The sequence below is a fragment of the Pteronotus mesoamericanus genome, unplaced genomic scaffold (genome assembly GCF_021234165.1).
Source record: "Pteronotus mesoamericanus isolate MK-2021 breed Mesoamerican mustached bat unplaced genomic scaffold, CSHL_Meso_final contig_1242, whole genome shotgun sequence".
Taxonomy (NCBI): Eukaryota; Metazoa; Chordata; class Mammalia; order Chiroptera; family Mormoopidae; genus Pteronotus; species Pteronotus mesoamericanus.
The window spans coordinates 2,110,685-2,126,545 of NW_026555053.1; the positions used below are offsets into that span (position 1 = coordinate 2,110,685).

General features: G+C 51.8%; 1 protein-coding gene across 1 annotated transcript in view; it reads right to left on the reverse strand.

Annotated features, from left to right (window-relative positions):
* The window catches only part of SH3GL3 (SH3 domain containing GRB2 like 3, endophilin A3), a 37,504-nt gene extending 30,865 nt beyond the window's left edge, over window positions 1-6,639 (reverse strand). Inside the window, exon 1 of the mRNA XM_054588474.1 lies at window positions 6,471-6,639. Within this exon, the coding sequence (XP_054444449.1) occupies window positions 6,471-6,515 (45 nt within the window). The 5' untranslated portion in view covers window positions 6,516-6,639. The remainder of the gene's footprint in view (window positions 1-6,470) is intronic.
* Between the last annotated feature and the right edge of the window lie 9,222 nt (window positions 6,640-15,861).

Sequence of the window (15,861 nt, forward strand, 5' to 3'; positions counted from 1 at the left end):
TCAAGGAGCAGAGTCTGACTTTCCATCCGCGGCAGGAGGCCGGCTGGGAGAGCTGCCAGCCAGGGTTTCTTGCATGTTTATTATGGGACCAGCCCTGTTCTCAGCGCGTCACATGTGTGCATTCGCCCGTTTAATCCACGGGGTCCACCACGTCGGAGCGGTCATTCTCTCCACTGTACAAAACGGGGCGCTGAGGCTTATGGAAGGGAAGAGACGTGTTCGCGTTCACGTGGCTACTACGTAGCTGAGCTGGGACCCCAACCAGGTGTCCCCGCCTGCGTGGGGCTCCCGGGTTCCATTCCGTGCTTCGTTTTATCTGCAGAGAGACCGGCGCCGCCCCCCCCCCCCGCCCCCGCAGCCCCTGCTCAGCGCTAACAAGTCTCCTGCCGTGGGTTCTGCTCCTGCCGTCGTTTCTGCCCCGACTGGCATCTGCGGGGGCTCCCAAGTGCTGTCTTCTCCGGGTGACGTGACCCTGTCCCGTTGCGCTCGGCTCAACGGCTTGGCCCTCGCAGTCCGCTCCTCCTCTGGGCCCCAGCAACCTCCCCACCCCGCCCCCACCTACCCTCACCGCCCCAAACGCCCCCGACAGGGGCTAAGTGGCAAATCAAAGGGAAAACATTGACAGATTATACCTTCTTTTACCTACGACACTGTGGCTTGCTGTTCTCCAAGAAGAAAACTGAGTAAATCCAATAACCTTTGCTCCTGACCACCCCACGCCGGGCTCCTGATATTACGCCCCTTATTCCAACGCTGGGCTCCAAAGAGTTTTTCAAGTGTGGCCATTTCAGCTGCTCTGCTTTCTCAAAGCACCCCCGTCTCGTAAGGAGACAAATACACCGTATTCCTTTAAAATATGCATGTCTGGCAACTCAAAAGGGTACCATCTGGTTCACATAATTTCTGCATGAAGTTTCTGAAAAGCCTACAGGACGTGTGCAGGCCTCTCCAGCTGCAGAACATCCCGTCCCCCTGGAACACACGGGCCCGGGTACCTGGGGCCGAGCTGGCCGCGCCCCGGAGAGCGGGGTCCAGGGACCGAGTCCCTCGGCACACGGGGCACAAGTAAAAATACACACATTTCATCAAAGCGATGCTAGAGAAGAAAGCTAACCAGGAAAATGGCCTGGTTAGGAATCCTGTTGAGCCCCGGGAAGAGAGAGCGCTGGACTGTAGAAGCTGACTGGGCGGCAAGGGACAGCCGGAATAATTAAAGCAAGAAGGGGCCGATGATGGAGCAGCGTGAACCCAGTGGGGCGGGGGCGGGGGCAAGGACCGTGTCCCCAGCGAGGACCTCCAGCGAGGCTCCCGGCAGCGCGCCAAGCAACCTGTACCCAGAAAACGCTCTCAAGTTCCCGCACAGACCACGGCCCCGCTCCAGCACCGCCCGCTCTGGACAGAGGCGCTGGCGCGTGACCGCGGCCAGGCGTGAGCGGAGGTGCCCAGGGGCCCCTCCCGCCGGTGTCTCCTGAGTTACAAAGCAAGACTGTATTCCAGAGCCAGGCTCTTCCCAGGTCACCGGGATGGATCACACTTGTCAAATCACTGGAGGTTCTCCAAAAAACACACAACCCAAGGGCGGAGGCAGACAAGATGTTTCCAGGGTTTCGTCCGGGGCTTCAGAAACGCACATCCCAGCCCCCATGGACCACCCGCCCCGCGCCGCCCGCCGAGAGACGGTTCAGAGCGGAGGGCGGCGAACTTTATCTGCAAAGGGCCAGACGCTGATCGTTCAGGCGTTGCGCTCCACGCTGTCTTGTCACAGGGAAAATGTGGCCCACGCACCCCACGGGCCAAAGAGCGTGGCGGCGTTCCAACGCGACGTGATGAGCATGAAATCTGAATTTTGTGTGATTATCACATGTCATGAAATAGTACTCTTGCGATTTTTTTTTTCATCCATTAAAACACTGTAGGCCCTGGCTGGGTGGCTCGGGGGGCTGGAGCATCGTCCAGGACACCGAAAGGTTTGGGGTTCGATCCCTAGTCGGGGCGCATGCGAGAGGCAGCCAGTGGATGTTTCTCTCTTATAATGATGTCTCTCTCCCCCCGCCCTTCCTCTCGCTCTAAAGTCAATAAAAAGAACATATCATCAGGTAAAGATTAAAAATAAAACAAAACAAAAATAAAATAAAATGAAGTAAAACTAAAATCCCATGGGATGGCCTCGGGAACAGCAGGGAACAGCTGGAACCTCCCCAGACCCCTGCCCCGAACGCAACACCCTTCCCAGGTTTCTGCGGAAAACAAAATCCAACCCTTCACATTCTGCTGATGGGCACTCCATAGAATACTTATGATGAAGGCAAATAACATAGGATATTCAGTTCTGGTTACTGGCATTTTCATTTTCTGGGTAAATGTGCCAACCACCTCTCCTCCAAATATACAAGGCACCCCCCCCCCCCGCAACACGTAACTGTGGGAAATGTAATTTACATTCAATTTGCTAATAAAACTGCAATGTTAACCTGAAAAAAATCACTCCCCACCCCCAATCCCTGCTTTCAAATGCATTTTTATCTCAAATTCCAAGTGATACCCTACAGGACATTCACTTCAGGGGGGAAAAGTCACCAGGCATAAGAAACGCATGGCTTGTACCATGTCCTTCAGATAGGACAAAAATCTCAATCGATTTGGTTGGAACATCTATGCTAGCCCCCGACTTAAAAAATAATACTGCGCAGATGTATGAGTTCGTGTATCAAGCAATCGAGGTAGCAAGGAGAAAGAATGTCTTAGCTTCACCCGTTTTCTAATACATCTAAGAGAAAACACAAATCATGGATTTTGCAAAGTGCATTTTTATCTTTGTCTCTAATGAGAAAATGAAACAAGACACATGCATGGCCTCCCTAGGGGTTCTCGTAATTTACAGAGAATATGCTTCTCAGAAGTGTTTACCCATAAATGTCTGGGTCCCTTGCGGCCGCTCGTTTTTCTCATTAATGCATTAAGAGAGAAAGGGGAGAAGTTACGCCCCTAAAACTGTGTTACAGTCCCACATTCCCTACTGTCGCTGGGGCCCGTGACAGAGGTTGACAGGCGCTGATACGTAAGGACAGAAACAAGGTCAATTTAACATAAGCCCACGACGTCATCACCATCTAGTGTCATCGCTCTATGGTTACTTTGGGGAGAAAAGAAGAAAAAGAGGGAAGACGGAACGGTCCCCTAGACTCTCGGGATGGAGAAGAGGCGCCTGGAGTCCACGGGGGAAAGACTCCGGCGGTTAGCCTGGGTCCAGGCACAGCCAGACGGGGTGACCGCAGCTCCTGCCTCAACAATACCTAATGCAGGTCGCGGAGCGGTAACGCTGGCGGAGTTACCATCGGTAACATTTTTTTCCGTCAGGTACCGCATTTCGCAGGCAACCACAATGCCGTCTGTGAGGGATCGGCATGGAGCCCCGGCCGGTGCGGCTCGGCGGGTTGCAGCGCCTTCCTGTACCCAGAAAGGCTGGGGCTTCGATTCCCAGTCAGGGCACAGGCCCAGGTCGCCGGTTTGCTACCTGGTCAGGGCGCCAATGAGAGGCAACCAGTCAGTGTTTTTCCCTCTCTCTTCACCCCCACCTAAAATCAAGAAACATATATTTAAAAGGTATTTATGTGTATCTCTAATAACTCCAGCTGTACCCCAACAGATTTTAAAAATGTACTGAATATGCACTTGGGGACACTTGCGCACCAGCCTCTAATGCTGCAGGAAAGAGTTACATTTTGTTTGTAATGTGCACTCTTCTCCTTTTAGCTTGTCCTCCCTCTTCCCTGCTGGTCTCCACGCGCTCCCCGCACGATGCAGAGCCTCTGCGTTTACGGCTCTTCGTTCTCTGGAGAGGAAGGGGCTGGTCCCTCGGAGGCCGTGAGGCGGCGGGAAGGAAGCGCCCGCGAACCCCGAGGGCCTCGGTGACTTTCACTTGCCTGTCACTGAGAGGGACCATCTGTTCATCGTAGTCCTGGCCCCTTATTTGTACAAGACCTACTTCGTCAACTTTGTCTGAAATACAAAGTTAAGTGGACTACTTAAAAATTTTCAGAGCTGGGAAATATGCACGCACGCGCGCGCACACACACTATATCGAGATGCAAATCCCACAGCCTACAACCTGCCCACTAAGCGCGCGGTGCAGTGGTGTGTCGTATATTCACAGGGTTGTGCAAACCATCGCTGCCATCCATTTGGGAGTGGAGACACAGCGTCTAAGTCCTCTAATCTATCGCAAAGAGAGAAGCCAAGGTCCAGATGGGTTAAGTCCCATCCCCAAGATCGCGGGGCTGGCCGGTGGCAGAGCCGGGCTGGACGCCCGGGAATTAGGAAGACTCTGACCTCATCCGGGATCCCGCCCCGGTTCCCCTGCCCAGGAAAAGTGCGACACAAATTAAAACCTGCTGTCGAAATGTCCTGCGCCCTCTTAGCGTAGTAAACCCAGCCTAATTCCTCCCCCAAATCCGTCACACGGCAAGAGTTCTTAGAAAGGCTTCTAGACGTTGACCACAACATGGGCATTGTCAAGACCAGAGAGGATCTGCGGTATCTTTCTTTTCAGATAAAAGTCACAGAAGATTTCAGCTCCTGCAAAAACAGGCTAAATGAGACCCTCTGCTCACTCCGTTTCTATCGAACGGATTGCGGGTGGTTGAACCAAACCACCTCACCGCTAGCGCGGCACGTTTCCAACGCCGGCCAGTAGCTTCCTGAGATGTTCACCGTTGGCCATGCGGGTCGGTGGTCAGAGACTAGCCTGAATTATCCAAGAGCCCACGTCCTGGTCGTCGCGGAGGTTTGCGCCCCTGACGTCCATACGCAGTAAAAGAGGAGGCTGGTTCCCTGCCCGTGGGAAGGCGGCCAGTGCGACCGGAGGAGCCGGCAACACCCTGGCACCCACCTGCCCGGGCCCCCTCTACCCGGGCACCCATGACGCCCCCCCCATTCCCCCACCAGCCCCGCCTTTGCGGCCCCTCCACGCCGAAAGTTCCGTTCATTCCGTGTGCACATGCGCCTACCGAGCGGCCACGCGTACCAAGTGCTGAGCTACACGGGTCCCCAAATGTGGGCGCTCCCTAGAGTCTATGTGCAGCTCACGGTGCATTTTCTCACTTCCATTTGCACCCGTATTTTTAAACCTGCCTTTAGGCTGGAAAGGCCAAACCGTCTGCAGCCCCAGTCTTAGCCTCATGCCTTGTGCCCCAGGTCAGGACACACGCCTGCCAGGGACATGTGAATGCGCCACAGACCCCTCCAAGTGCCAGCAGGGAGGGCCCCCCCCCCCCCGGCTGCCCCCGGTCTCCTCGCTCCACCTGGCCCGTCCTTCAGGGCTTCTAATCTCCCTGAAGAGCGCTCCGTTTTCGCGCAGGACCCGAGGCTGGAAACCGGTTGTCTTCACGGAAGGGGAGCGCGTGAGGGAAGAGCAGCACCTGCCAGCCCGGGACTGAAACCAGGAGAGAGTCCTCTGGTTCCAGCTGCTTTTCAGGGATCAGTTTGTGGGAGGCGCAGGATGAGACCTCAGAAGTGTAGATTCGGAATGAAGTCTGTCCACTTGGTTTGAGCGAACTGGCAGGGGTGGGGGGGCCGGGGCGCGTCTTGGGGGAGGGAGGGAGGGTCGGAGCCACCGATCCAAGGAGCAGGTGTTCAACGGATTTTACAAGGCGCGCTCTGCCGTGGCTGGAAGAGGCTGCAGCGTGGGAACACAAACTGGCTTGTCAGCACGCCCCAATTTCGCACCTCCCGGCCTGTTCGCCTTCTTCCTGGCTCAGAAGACCCGTCCTCCCCCACCCCAGCCCCAACCCCCCCTCCCACAAATTGCTCCTCGCACTAAATTCTCCAATGACGTCTCCCCCGCCGGGGAGCTCCGTCCCCGCCCCCGCGGGGTGGTCTGCGGTCCTGCGCGGAGGTGTGTCTCAGTTTGTTTACGTGTCTGTCTCGGTGTCTCTCCGACCCCTGATCAGCAGCCCTTTGGGAGCGGGAGCCCGGTGCCCATCTCCGGGCGCCCCGGGGAGACGGTGGAGGAGGGAGGACCGTGGTGGGGAGCCTCGGCTCGGGGCGGGGCGCACTCCAGCGGGACCATCGCGAGGGGCGCGTGCGCGCGCGCGGGGAGCCCCGGAGACCTAGGACACCGCGTCCGCGGACGCCCGCGCGTGGACTGCACGGCCTGAGTCCTCCTCCCAGCCGCGGGCGCGAGAGGCACGGGCGGGGTCTCCGGCCGCCCACCCTCTCCCGCGCGGAGACCCTGCGGCCCGCCACCGCCTTTGCCCCCACACAGACCCGCGGAATTCCAGCAGCTCTGACTGGAGCGCGGGCGGGGGCTGGGGAGGAGCGAGCCGGCGGCCCTCACTCCACCCCCGCGCGCGCTCTTAGGCGGGAAGATGTGGAGCCTAAGAGAGGCGCCTAGGGGCTCCAGAGCCCTAAAGGCCCCGGGGCCTCGGCGACCCGGCTCCCCAGTCCCCGGCTCCCTGCTTGGCGCCCCCTACCTGGCTGGCTTTGTGGAACTGCTTCTTCAGGCCCGCCACCGACATCGCGGCTGTGCCCGGCCGGGGCTGGGTGGTCTCTGGGCTCGGCCGGGCCGCGCGGCCGCGACGCGCTGGGGAAGCGGGCACCCGGGCCAGTCCCCGCGCGCTGGGGTCCGCCGGGCCCGCCTCCCACGGCCACGGCCACAGCCACGGCCTCAGCCGCTGTCACACACGCACACACGCGCACGCAGCTGGCAACACCGCGTACCAAAGCCCCCGCGCAGCCCATTGGCGGAGCCGCGGCGTATGCAAATGAGGCCTCTGGGGCCGCCCACGCACATTGTTGCGTGGAGACCCGGAGGACCCCCAGTGGCTGGGAAGACCCGCCTGGGAAGCTGATCGTGGCGAGGTCTGGATGCAGGGAGCTAAGCCACACTGCGCTTCTGGCTGCGCGCAAAAGGAGAGGTATCTGGCTTTTCGATGGCTCTGCGAGGGGAGACAGGCACCACCTCTCTGTGTTTCTGGGACGTGTGCGTAACCTGCTTTCACTCACAGGCAACATCGCCTCCCTCCGGCGCAATTGGGTAGGTTTATGTTTTCAGATAGGGGCTCCCCAAAATGCGCCTAGGAAAGGAAGACAGCAGGACGAGGGACCTGCCGTAGGAGGAAGAGGCCTGTGGGCAGCTGGGCCATTTCTTCTCTCCCCACACGGTGTCCTGGGTACAGTCTTCCCAAACAATGCTGGTCCTCCAGGAACCTGAGTAACTGAGAAATTGACTGATGAATATGGCGCTCGCCTCCCTAGAGCGCTGAACCCACTGTCACCTGCGTTAGAGCAACTGTCTCCAAGGAGCCATGAACAGCTCGCTCAGTCCCCAGGGAATTCACCAGACGGCAGACCCAGCTCCCTTGGAGTGTCGCTTACAGCGTCATTTTGCACAGGGGCCAGAAGTCTGCGCGCCCACCGCCGAGGCCCGGCCAGGGGCCTGGAGCATCCCAGTTCGTCCTCACGTCCAAGCGGCTCCCAGGAGGTCAGATCGTTGCCCAATCTGACCGCAAAGGCCCCGAGGGCTCCCAAGACCTACAACGCACTCAGCAACGCTTGGCACGGAAACGCCTCATCCTCCTCCACGCTGCGCCTACAAAGAGAAGCCCCCCTGTGTGGGCGCTCGGCCTATCTGTCCAGACAGACCAAGAGCTCGCGTGGGCCCTGGACGCCCGGTTCACCGCCTGTTCCCTGGCGTGCGCTCCCGGCCGCCCGCGCTTCTCCAGAACAAAAGTTGCCCCCCCTCCTTTGTCATTAGCTCCCAACTCTCTTGTCCCTGACCGCGTCCCAGTGAGGACTGGGCTGGTAACTCCACCTTCCAGTGCCTGTTTCCTCTCCTTCCCTTAGGAACATTCATCCTCTGATACAGGAGAAAAATGAATGAATTTGGTGGAGGGCATAGAGCCAGCCACCGGGAGGGTCCCTGAGGACGAGCTGGCCCACGCTGTGGCCTTGGCCCCGTTGCAGGCTCTGCCCTCCCCCCAAAGAGGCAGAGGAAGCTGGATGCGGGGCTGGGGGCGATATTTTAAGCAACTTCTTGGCATTTCTTCATGGTTAATAGTATATTCAAGTTTCCCTCTTCAGTTAATGTTGGTGATTTATCTCTCCATTTAGTCAAGTGTAAATGTGCACTTCATATTCTCATAGTTTTCAACCCTCATAATATTGCAAAGACGTTTTGCCCTTTGTAAAAGTAGTTGTGATTTTTAAAAATTATCTAAAATGGACAGCAACACAAATGGTCAGCGATGCTTATTTGGGGGCTCCTTCACTTCAGTGTGTGGTTTATTTTTCTTCTTCCTTGTTTTATAATCGACACGTATGAAAACATAAGTTTACCTCCTGCATACAGTTTTGATTTCACGCCTTGTTTTCATTAGGTAGTGTAGTTCTTATTATTTTCTTAATAAACTTGTCATTGCAGTTTTAATTTCCTCTTTGACCCAAATGTTATTTGGGACAATTTTCTCAGGCCCTGGCCGGGTAGCTCTGTTGATTAGAGCATTGTCCCGATACAACCAAGGTTGCAGGTTCGATCCCCGGTCAGGGCACATACAAGAAGCAACCAGGATGCATTAGTAGGTGCAATGACAAAATGATGTTCTCCCTCTCCCTTCCTCTCTCCCTAAAATCAATCAATCAATTAAAAATCTTCTTTCAGTGTTTTGATTTCTTCTATTCATTGTATATTAAATTCTAGGCTTATAGTACTATTGTCAAATAACATGTCTTGAATTTTTTTTAATAGGAAGACCATCTTTGTTTACTTGGAGAACAGCCAGCACATTAACGCCTCTGACCCACTGAGTTCCAATGTGTCCTCGCCCCGACCCCTGACCCCCGGCCCCCGACCCCCGGCCCCCGGCCCCCGGCCCCACGCACCGCACCCAGAGAGTGCCCTGAAGTCTGAATGTCTTGGCAGTTCTTAATTCTTGAAATAACATGCTTAATATTAAAACTATTTTTTAATCCTTAGACATATGTCATACTAACCCTTAGAGCAACACATAACTACCAGTTTGGGTTTTTTTTTGTTTTTGTTTTTGTGTTTTGGTAAAGGTGTTCTCCGAGCTAGTTGTTTTTGTGAAAATAACATGAACATATTTCCACTGATTCCTTTTTCGTTCTTAAGTCTTTATTTTTTTTTAAATTTTTTCAATTACAATTTACATGTATGTTATTTTCTATTATTTTCAGGCACACATCATAGCTGTTTGACAATCAGGTACTTTACATAGTGCCCCTCCTGCTGTTTCCAGGCCCGCCTGGCCTGCCACAGAGCCGCGTCACCGTATTACTGTGTTTCATACACTGTGCTCTACACCCCCACGACCATCCTGTATCTGCCAGGCCCTACTTCTCGCTCCCTTCGCCTTTTTCCTGGGATTCCCTACCCGCCTCCCTTCTGGCAACCACCGGTCTGTTCTCTGTATCTGCGAGTCTGTTTCTCTTTTGCTTGTTGGAACGCCCGTTTCCCACAGCCGAGTCGGAACATCTACAAACGCACCACGGGCGGCGTGCGCGTCCTCAGAGTCCGGCGGACAGTCTTCGGTGTGTCCTGCCACAGCGGACAGCTCGGCCGGGGAGCTCAGACTCCTGTGCGCCAGCTGGAGCCACGTCAGCCTGTTCATGTCACGGTCACCCTTCCCGGGACCTGAGGACCCGCAGCTCCTCAATCTGTGTAGGGAAAAAGTAGATGAATGTCCCGGGCTATTCAACACAGCTGTCTACGTGGTGAGAAACCGGGGAGAGGGGCCTGGGGCACAGACAAGTGACCTTTGGGCCCTTGGGGGTTTGCACGGATCAGTGACAAGAGGGATGCTGGGTTGTCTCTGTCATTAAACCTGTGTCCAGAGACAAGCTCCAGATCGTAGCTCTTGGCAGCCCGTGGAGGCCTGAGTTCAGGTGCTGATGTCTTCAGTAATCCTCAAACGTTCACTTACGCATGCCCTCTCCATTTCTAGCTTTCTCTATTGCTCCCTTAAAAATTATCACCCACCTCCCTTCTGGGGAGGCACCGGGGTACGCGTGCCTGGAAGGGCGGGGCCTCGGCGCACCCAGCGGCCCTGTGCAGTGCGCCAAGTGCCTAGTGCGGCCAGACCTAGAAGCATTCTTTCCCTCAGTTTAATATCCGCACATACCTGGCTGCAGCAGGCGACAAGAGCGTGAAGGCTGAATTGCTTTCCTCGTAACGTCATTGGCCTCTTATAATCTGTACATCTGGGAAAGATGTGTGCCCATCGATGAGGTAACACAACAGACATGATGAATCCCAGATGCTGACCATGGCCGTTTGCCTTGGACGTGAAAGATCACCGCTGGGGATAGATGTATAGATGTTTTATGTGAAGCTGATGGAAAATCAATTGATCAGTTCAAGAAAAGGCCAGAGAAATCTTTTCATTTGAAAATGTGTAGGAAAAAAACCACTGAAATATTTGTACTTTAAAACAAAGGTTAGGTGAAGGGTACCATCTCAACAGTGAAAACAGAAAGAATTCACTAGTAAATTAATATGCATTAATTCATTATCTACCATACATGATTCCACTTTTCTGGACTCTATATAAATATTCAGTTAAACTTCTGGGTAGTGCTGTAATTCTATTTTGCCTTTGTTCATTACAGATATGCCGTTTTTATTTTTTACATTTACTCCCAAGATCTCTTTTTCCCTTTTAGTAAAATGATGCTGGAGGTTTCTGCTGGAGATAAGGAATTAGCGCCCAGTGAGGCGGCTTTTGTAAGCTAATGCTGCCATCTTGTGGTGATTTTAAGAATTGCAGGTAAATATTTACGAACCATAAGCAGATATATATCAGTGCTTAGTTTCATATTATTTAGTTTTGTAGGTTAATGCTGCCACCTTGTAGTGCTCATGAGATATTGCAGAGGTAAATAGAAACTGTAGAATGTCAGCCAGTGCTTATTTTCATGCCATATTTTTTTTTAACTTCACCTGAGGACATGCCTGTTGATTTTAGAGACAGGAAGGGCATGAGAGAAACAACAATCGGTTGCCTCTTATACACGCCCCCAACTGGGGACCAAACCCACAACATAGGCGTGTGCCCTGACCAGCATCAAACCCACAACCTTTCAGTTTAGAGGACAACACTCCAAATTTTGGCAGCTAAAGATGCTGCCTTGTGGAGATACAGAGAAAGGGCACAGGTAAACCTTTTGGAAATATGGGTTCGTCAAAAAGTCCGTTTAGTTTTTTTTCTGAAAACTAAAAGATCCATTTTAAATTTTCACCAGTAATTTTATTGATTTGGATATTTTGAGTATGTCACCTATGTCCCACTATTGGCTTCTGGTGGGTGGAGGCCAGGGGTGCTGCTAACCATCTTCCAATGCATAAGACAGCCCACAGCAAAGAATTATTTGTGCAAAATGTCAATAGTACCAAGAAAACTTGCAAACCACTTTTGACACATTCAATCAGTAACAGCACATTCTCCATACACTGTGCAAATGTTTTTGTGTGTTTCAGGTGCGTTTTTACCTTTCTTGAAACAATAAAGCATAATACACTGAAAATGTGTATTTTCTTCAATCCTCATTAATAAAATGGCTGCACAAAAATTTGCTAATTTGGTAAGATTTTTTAAAGCACATTATGAGCTGTGACAATAAAATCTAACGAAATTGTTTCAGATGAAGTTAAAGACAGCTAAGCACTACTAGAGCCATCTTATGGAAAAACTTCTGGGTAATTCTGTAATTCTATGGCAGGAAACAAACTTTTTGGCCAAGCCAATGTATATCTGTCAGTCAGTGGTTAGTTTTCTGCCATAATTTTGTAAACTAATGCTGTCGCCTTGTGGTGATATTGAAATATAGCACAAGTAAACCCTTAGAAACCATAAAAAGATTAGCCAGTAGTTTTATGCCATTTACTTTTGTAAACTAATTATACCACCATGTGGTGATACTGAGAAAAGGCAGAGGTAAACCTTTTGGAACTACAAGCGTTCCAGCCAGTTTAGTTTCATGCCTTTCCGTTTTGTAAGGTAATGCTGCCACTGTGTGGTTGAACCAAGTAATGGGAACTAGAAGTAATGCAAACTAGAGATAAATTTTTAGGAAACATAAGCGCATCAGACATTGGTTTTTCAATACATTTACTTATATTTCAAAGTTTTTAAAGAGCACGCTAGCACCTTTAGCTTCATCAGAGATGCTCTTTTGAATGGTGTTGAGTGTACAAATATTGCTACAGTGTGGATACCTTGAGATCCTGGATAAACCTGGGCCTCTAGTGTTCTTAATGTAAGAATGTTGAGAAGGACTCTCAATCACTATGGCATCAGAGATGCAGAAGGAGAACAGAGAGTGTTCGGTGTCATGGCACCAAAGGAGGAATTTCAAGAAAGAGAAAGCGACTGTTAGAGCCGGCGGTTACAGTCACAGCCCCTGCATGTCGATACCATCACTAGGTATTTTTAAAATCACTTTATTTTCCTTTATAGGTCTTTATCTACCTATACTATAGTAATACGTGTTTTAAATTTATCATCCATTCCTACTACCACAATGAAGATGGCAGCGCTGTCCGGTAGGACTTTCTGTGATAACGGGAATTTCTATGTGTGTGCTGTCCGGTACTAGCCAACGGTAGCTCTCGGGCACTTGATCACTTTAAAGGTGTCAACCGCAGCTCTCGATTTATAATTTTATTTCATTTTCAAATTTAAAATGTAAATAGCCACATTTATTTACACTTAGTTGCTATTTATGACTACGGCCACAAGATGGCAGCAAAGACCGCGAAATGAAAAAGAGCTGGCCGCTAACAGCTCTAGGAAGGCGATTTCTAAGGTTATTCTGCTTTATCGACTGCAGCTCTCCCTTGACCGGAAGAGAACCTGGAGCCTCCAAGTTGCTCATTAAAAAGTCACTTAATGCATGAATGAATGCCTAAAAAGAGGGCATAGGAGGACCTAGATTAGCAAGAATTTGGGGTGACGATGAGGGAAAAGTCATGGTAAAAAAAGACGGAGTTAAAGGGCCCAGGAAACATGGGGTGTCGTTGGTCATACTGCATATTCCAGGTGACAGGAGCTACGGTCCTGCTAGTACTGACTTCCCTGCAATGGCGTGAGTTAGCGATCAGAGGTCGGACTGAAGGCTGGGGATCCTGCCTAGGCAGCCAGCAAAGGCAGGAGCACAAGAAACAGGGATTCCCCACGGGCACAGCTGGGTGGGTGCCCAGAGTGCTGTCACAGTGGACAGAGAATTCCCTGCTGGCCTGGCCTTGTCCCTGATCTCACAGGATGCAGGGAAGCTTTGTTAAACACCGTACGTGAGATATTGTCATTAGTATCATAGTTACACATCCTCAATTCCTGTTGTGGTCACCGCTCAGGGTTGTATCAAGGTCTGCGCCCCTCCCTGGCCAGAGATTCTTCTGGCCCTAGACCCTATCAGTCTGAGTGTGAACATATTCCTTTACGTCTCTCATCTCCAGGTACCAACTGGGGCTGATGTTCTAATTGTGCCCATTGTCCCCATTCTCCTTGGTGGGGAGGGGTGTTGATCCCCTTTACAAAATGTGTTAAGTGAATATATGAAAGACACCGATGCTAGGACTTAGAAGTAATTGTTATGGAATTATAGATCACTGAATCATTCTAATAAAACCTCAGAATAAGACATAGACACTCTATTTTAAGGGGAAAATGTTTGCTAGTCTACTAAATAAAAGTTTACTTTTCTCTATCCATTTTCTATGAGCCCCCATTTTTCGGGGGATGGGGGAATAAATTCCCCATAGATTTCCCATTTCTCTTTTTACTGCCCTTTGTGGTTGGTTCCCTTTAAGTGTAGAATTTTCTCGTGTTTACAGATGTAGCATCAATATGCTTAGCATCTGGTATTTTCAATAATCTCCCATTTGTCCTATATATGCCTGTAATCACAAAAGAAAAGTTTTTACAGCATCTCTCCCTGGATTGACTTATATTTTATAGTTCATTGCTATTCACAAAAATGTCCACGAGATGGCAGCAAAGACCGCAAAATAAAAAAGCAGCCGGTTTTGGCCTTGATTTATTTGGCAGCTCATTGCTATTCACAACAATATCCACCAGATGGCAGCAAAGACCGCAAAATAAAACAGCAGCCGGTTTCCGCTTTAATTTGTATTTATAGTTCGTTGCTATTCATGATAATAACCACAAGATGGCAGCAAAGACCGCAAAATGAAACACCACATTTTTAAAATGCACCTGGAACAGCCGAAAGCTCTCTAAAACAGTACTTCTTTGCCTTTAAAGAAGTTTGCATGTAGACTCACTCCCTGGGCATCTGGTTACAATGCACGGTCTGATTCCCTGGGTCCACAGGGGTTGCCCAAGGCCAGAGATTTTGCATGTCACAAATGCTCGGGTCCAGGGACCACACTGTGAGGCACAAGGTCCTCAACAATCTCTCAGGCACCCAGGACATGGCTCTTTGATGTAAATGAACAGTGGACACGCATGCCCCACAGTTCCCATGTTGGCTGAACTGTCTGGAGTGCCAGACATGCCTTCTCCTAGGGGACATTTTCTCTTTGCTGGTAACCTTTGGAAGCTAATCTGGTTTGTCACGCCCGTGGCCAAAGCGGGTGTAGGACTCTGTGCCTGATCTGGGCAGATTTCGCACTAAGAGTGCAGTGTACCTGCTTCCTAAAGCGTCAAACTGGTGGCCTGTGTCACCTTCTGGGGCCCAGGCCACAGGAAGCCCCAGCCAGGTATGCGGGGGGGAATTCACAGGGTGCCCGTGACATGCCAGGCCCACGTACATGGTCACAGCAATGCTAAGAGGTGTGATCTCCGACTCAGGGACAAGGAGACCAAGCTTAGAGAGATGGAGTGTCCCCATAACAGGTGACCGACTCACCTCCCAACCTCTGGCCTCAGAAGTCCGGCCGTCGGCCTGCAGAGAATCAGGACTTCGAGCATTTGAATATCCCATGCTCTAAAGCACGTTGGGTTCATTCATTTGACATGCATATTGAGCACCTACTGCGTCCCTGGCCTTGTGCTGGGGCCTGGGCCAGCAGAGATGAACCAGAGTTTGTCGTTGGAGCTGACCTTTGAGGTGCGTGGGCAAGTCCCCACACAGAGTCCCTGAGGCCTAGGAAAACCTGGGGTCCAGAGAGCGGACCCCTCAAAGTGCCATGCAGGCCTCTCTGGTGTGAACTGGGAGGCAGAGTTCCTCCGTATCCAAATGTGACCCTTACTTCGCTGTAGTTAGATGTGCCTTCGGTCTCCCTACCAGACTCGGAGCCAGAAAAATAGCCTCATAGGCCTGTGACAGCGTGGGCAGCACTGTCCCATTCTGTGACTCTTCCTGGCTCCTGACCCTCACAGCCATGCTGGGGACACGCGCAGAGGCAGCTGTGATGGGGGAGCCCCAGGGTGGTAAGAGTGCCACCTGGTCCCCTCCTGAGAGCTCGCCGCCATCAGGCCTCTGGAGGATGGAGCTGGTCTGGCCCATCTCTGTGCCTGTGCACACGCCCCCCGCCCCCACGAGTACAGAAGGAAGGGAACTCTGTCGCCCTCAAAATCCAAGACATACATGGCTGACCTGAGATCTTCCCCACGGGCTTACAGAGCAGGATCGATCGACTTTAAAGTTCATTCTGTTTCGGGCAAACCTGACGGGACCGGAAGGGTCGCGGCCAGGCCCCTGGAGGCTGCCCGTGTTTGTCAGTCCAGGCGCGGGGCACACGAGAGGGTCCACTTCGTGGAAAAGACCTTAAACTGGACCCTTAGAACATGTGTGCTTTTCTAGATGTGCCAAGAAATTACGTGACGTTCGTAACTTTGGAAGAGTTTGACGACGTCTTGCAGCATCTGTAAAAACAGGAATTAA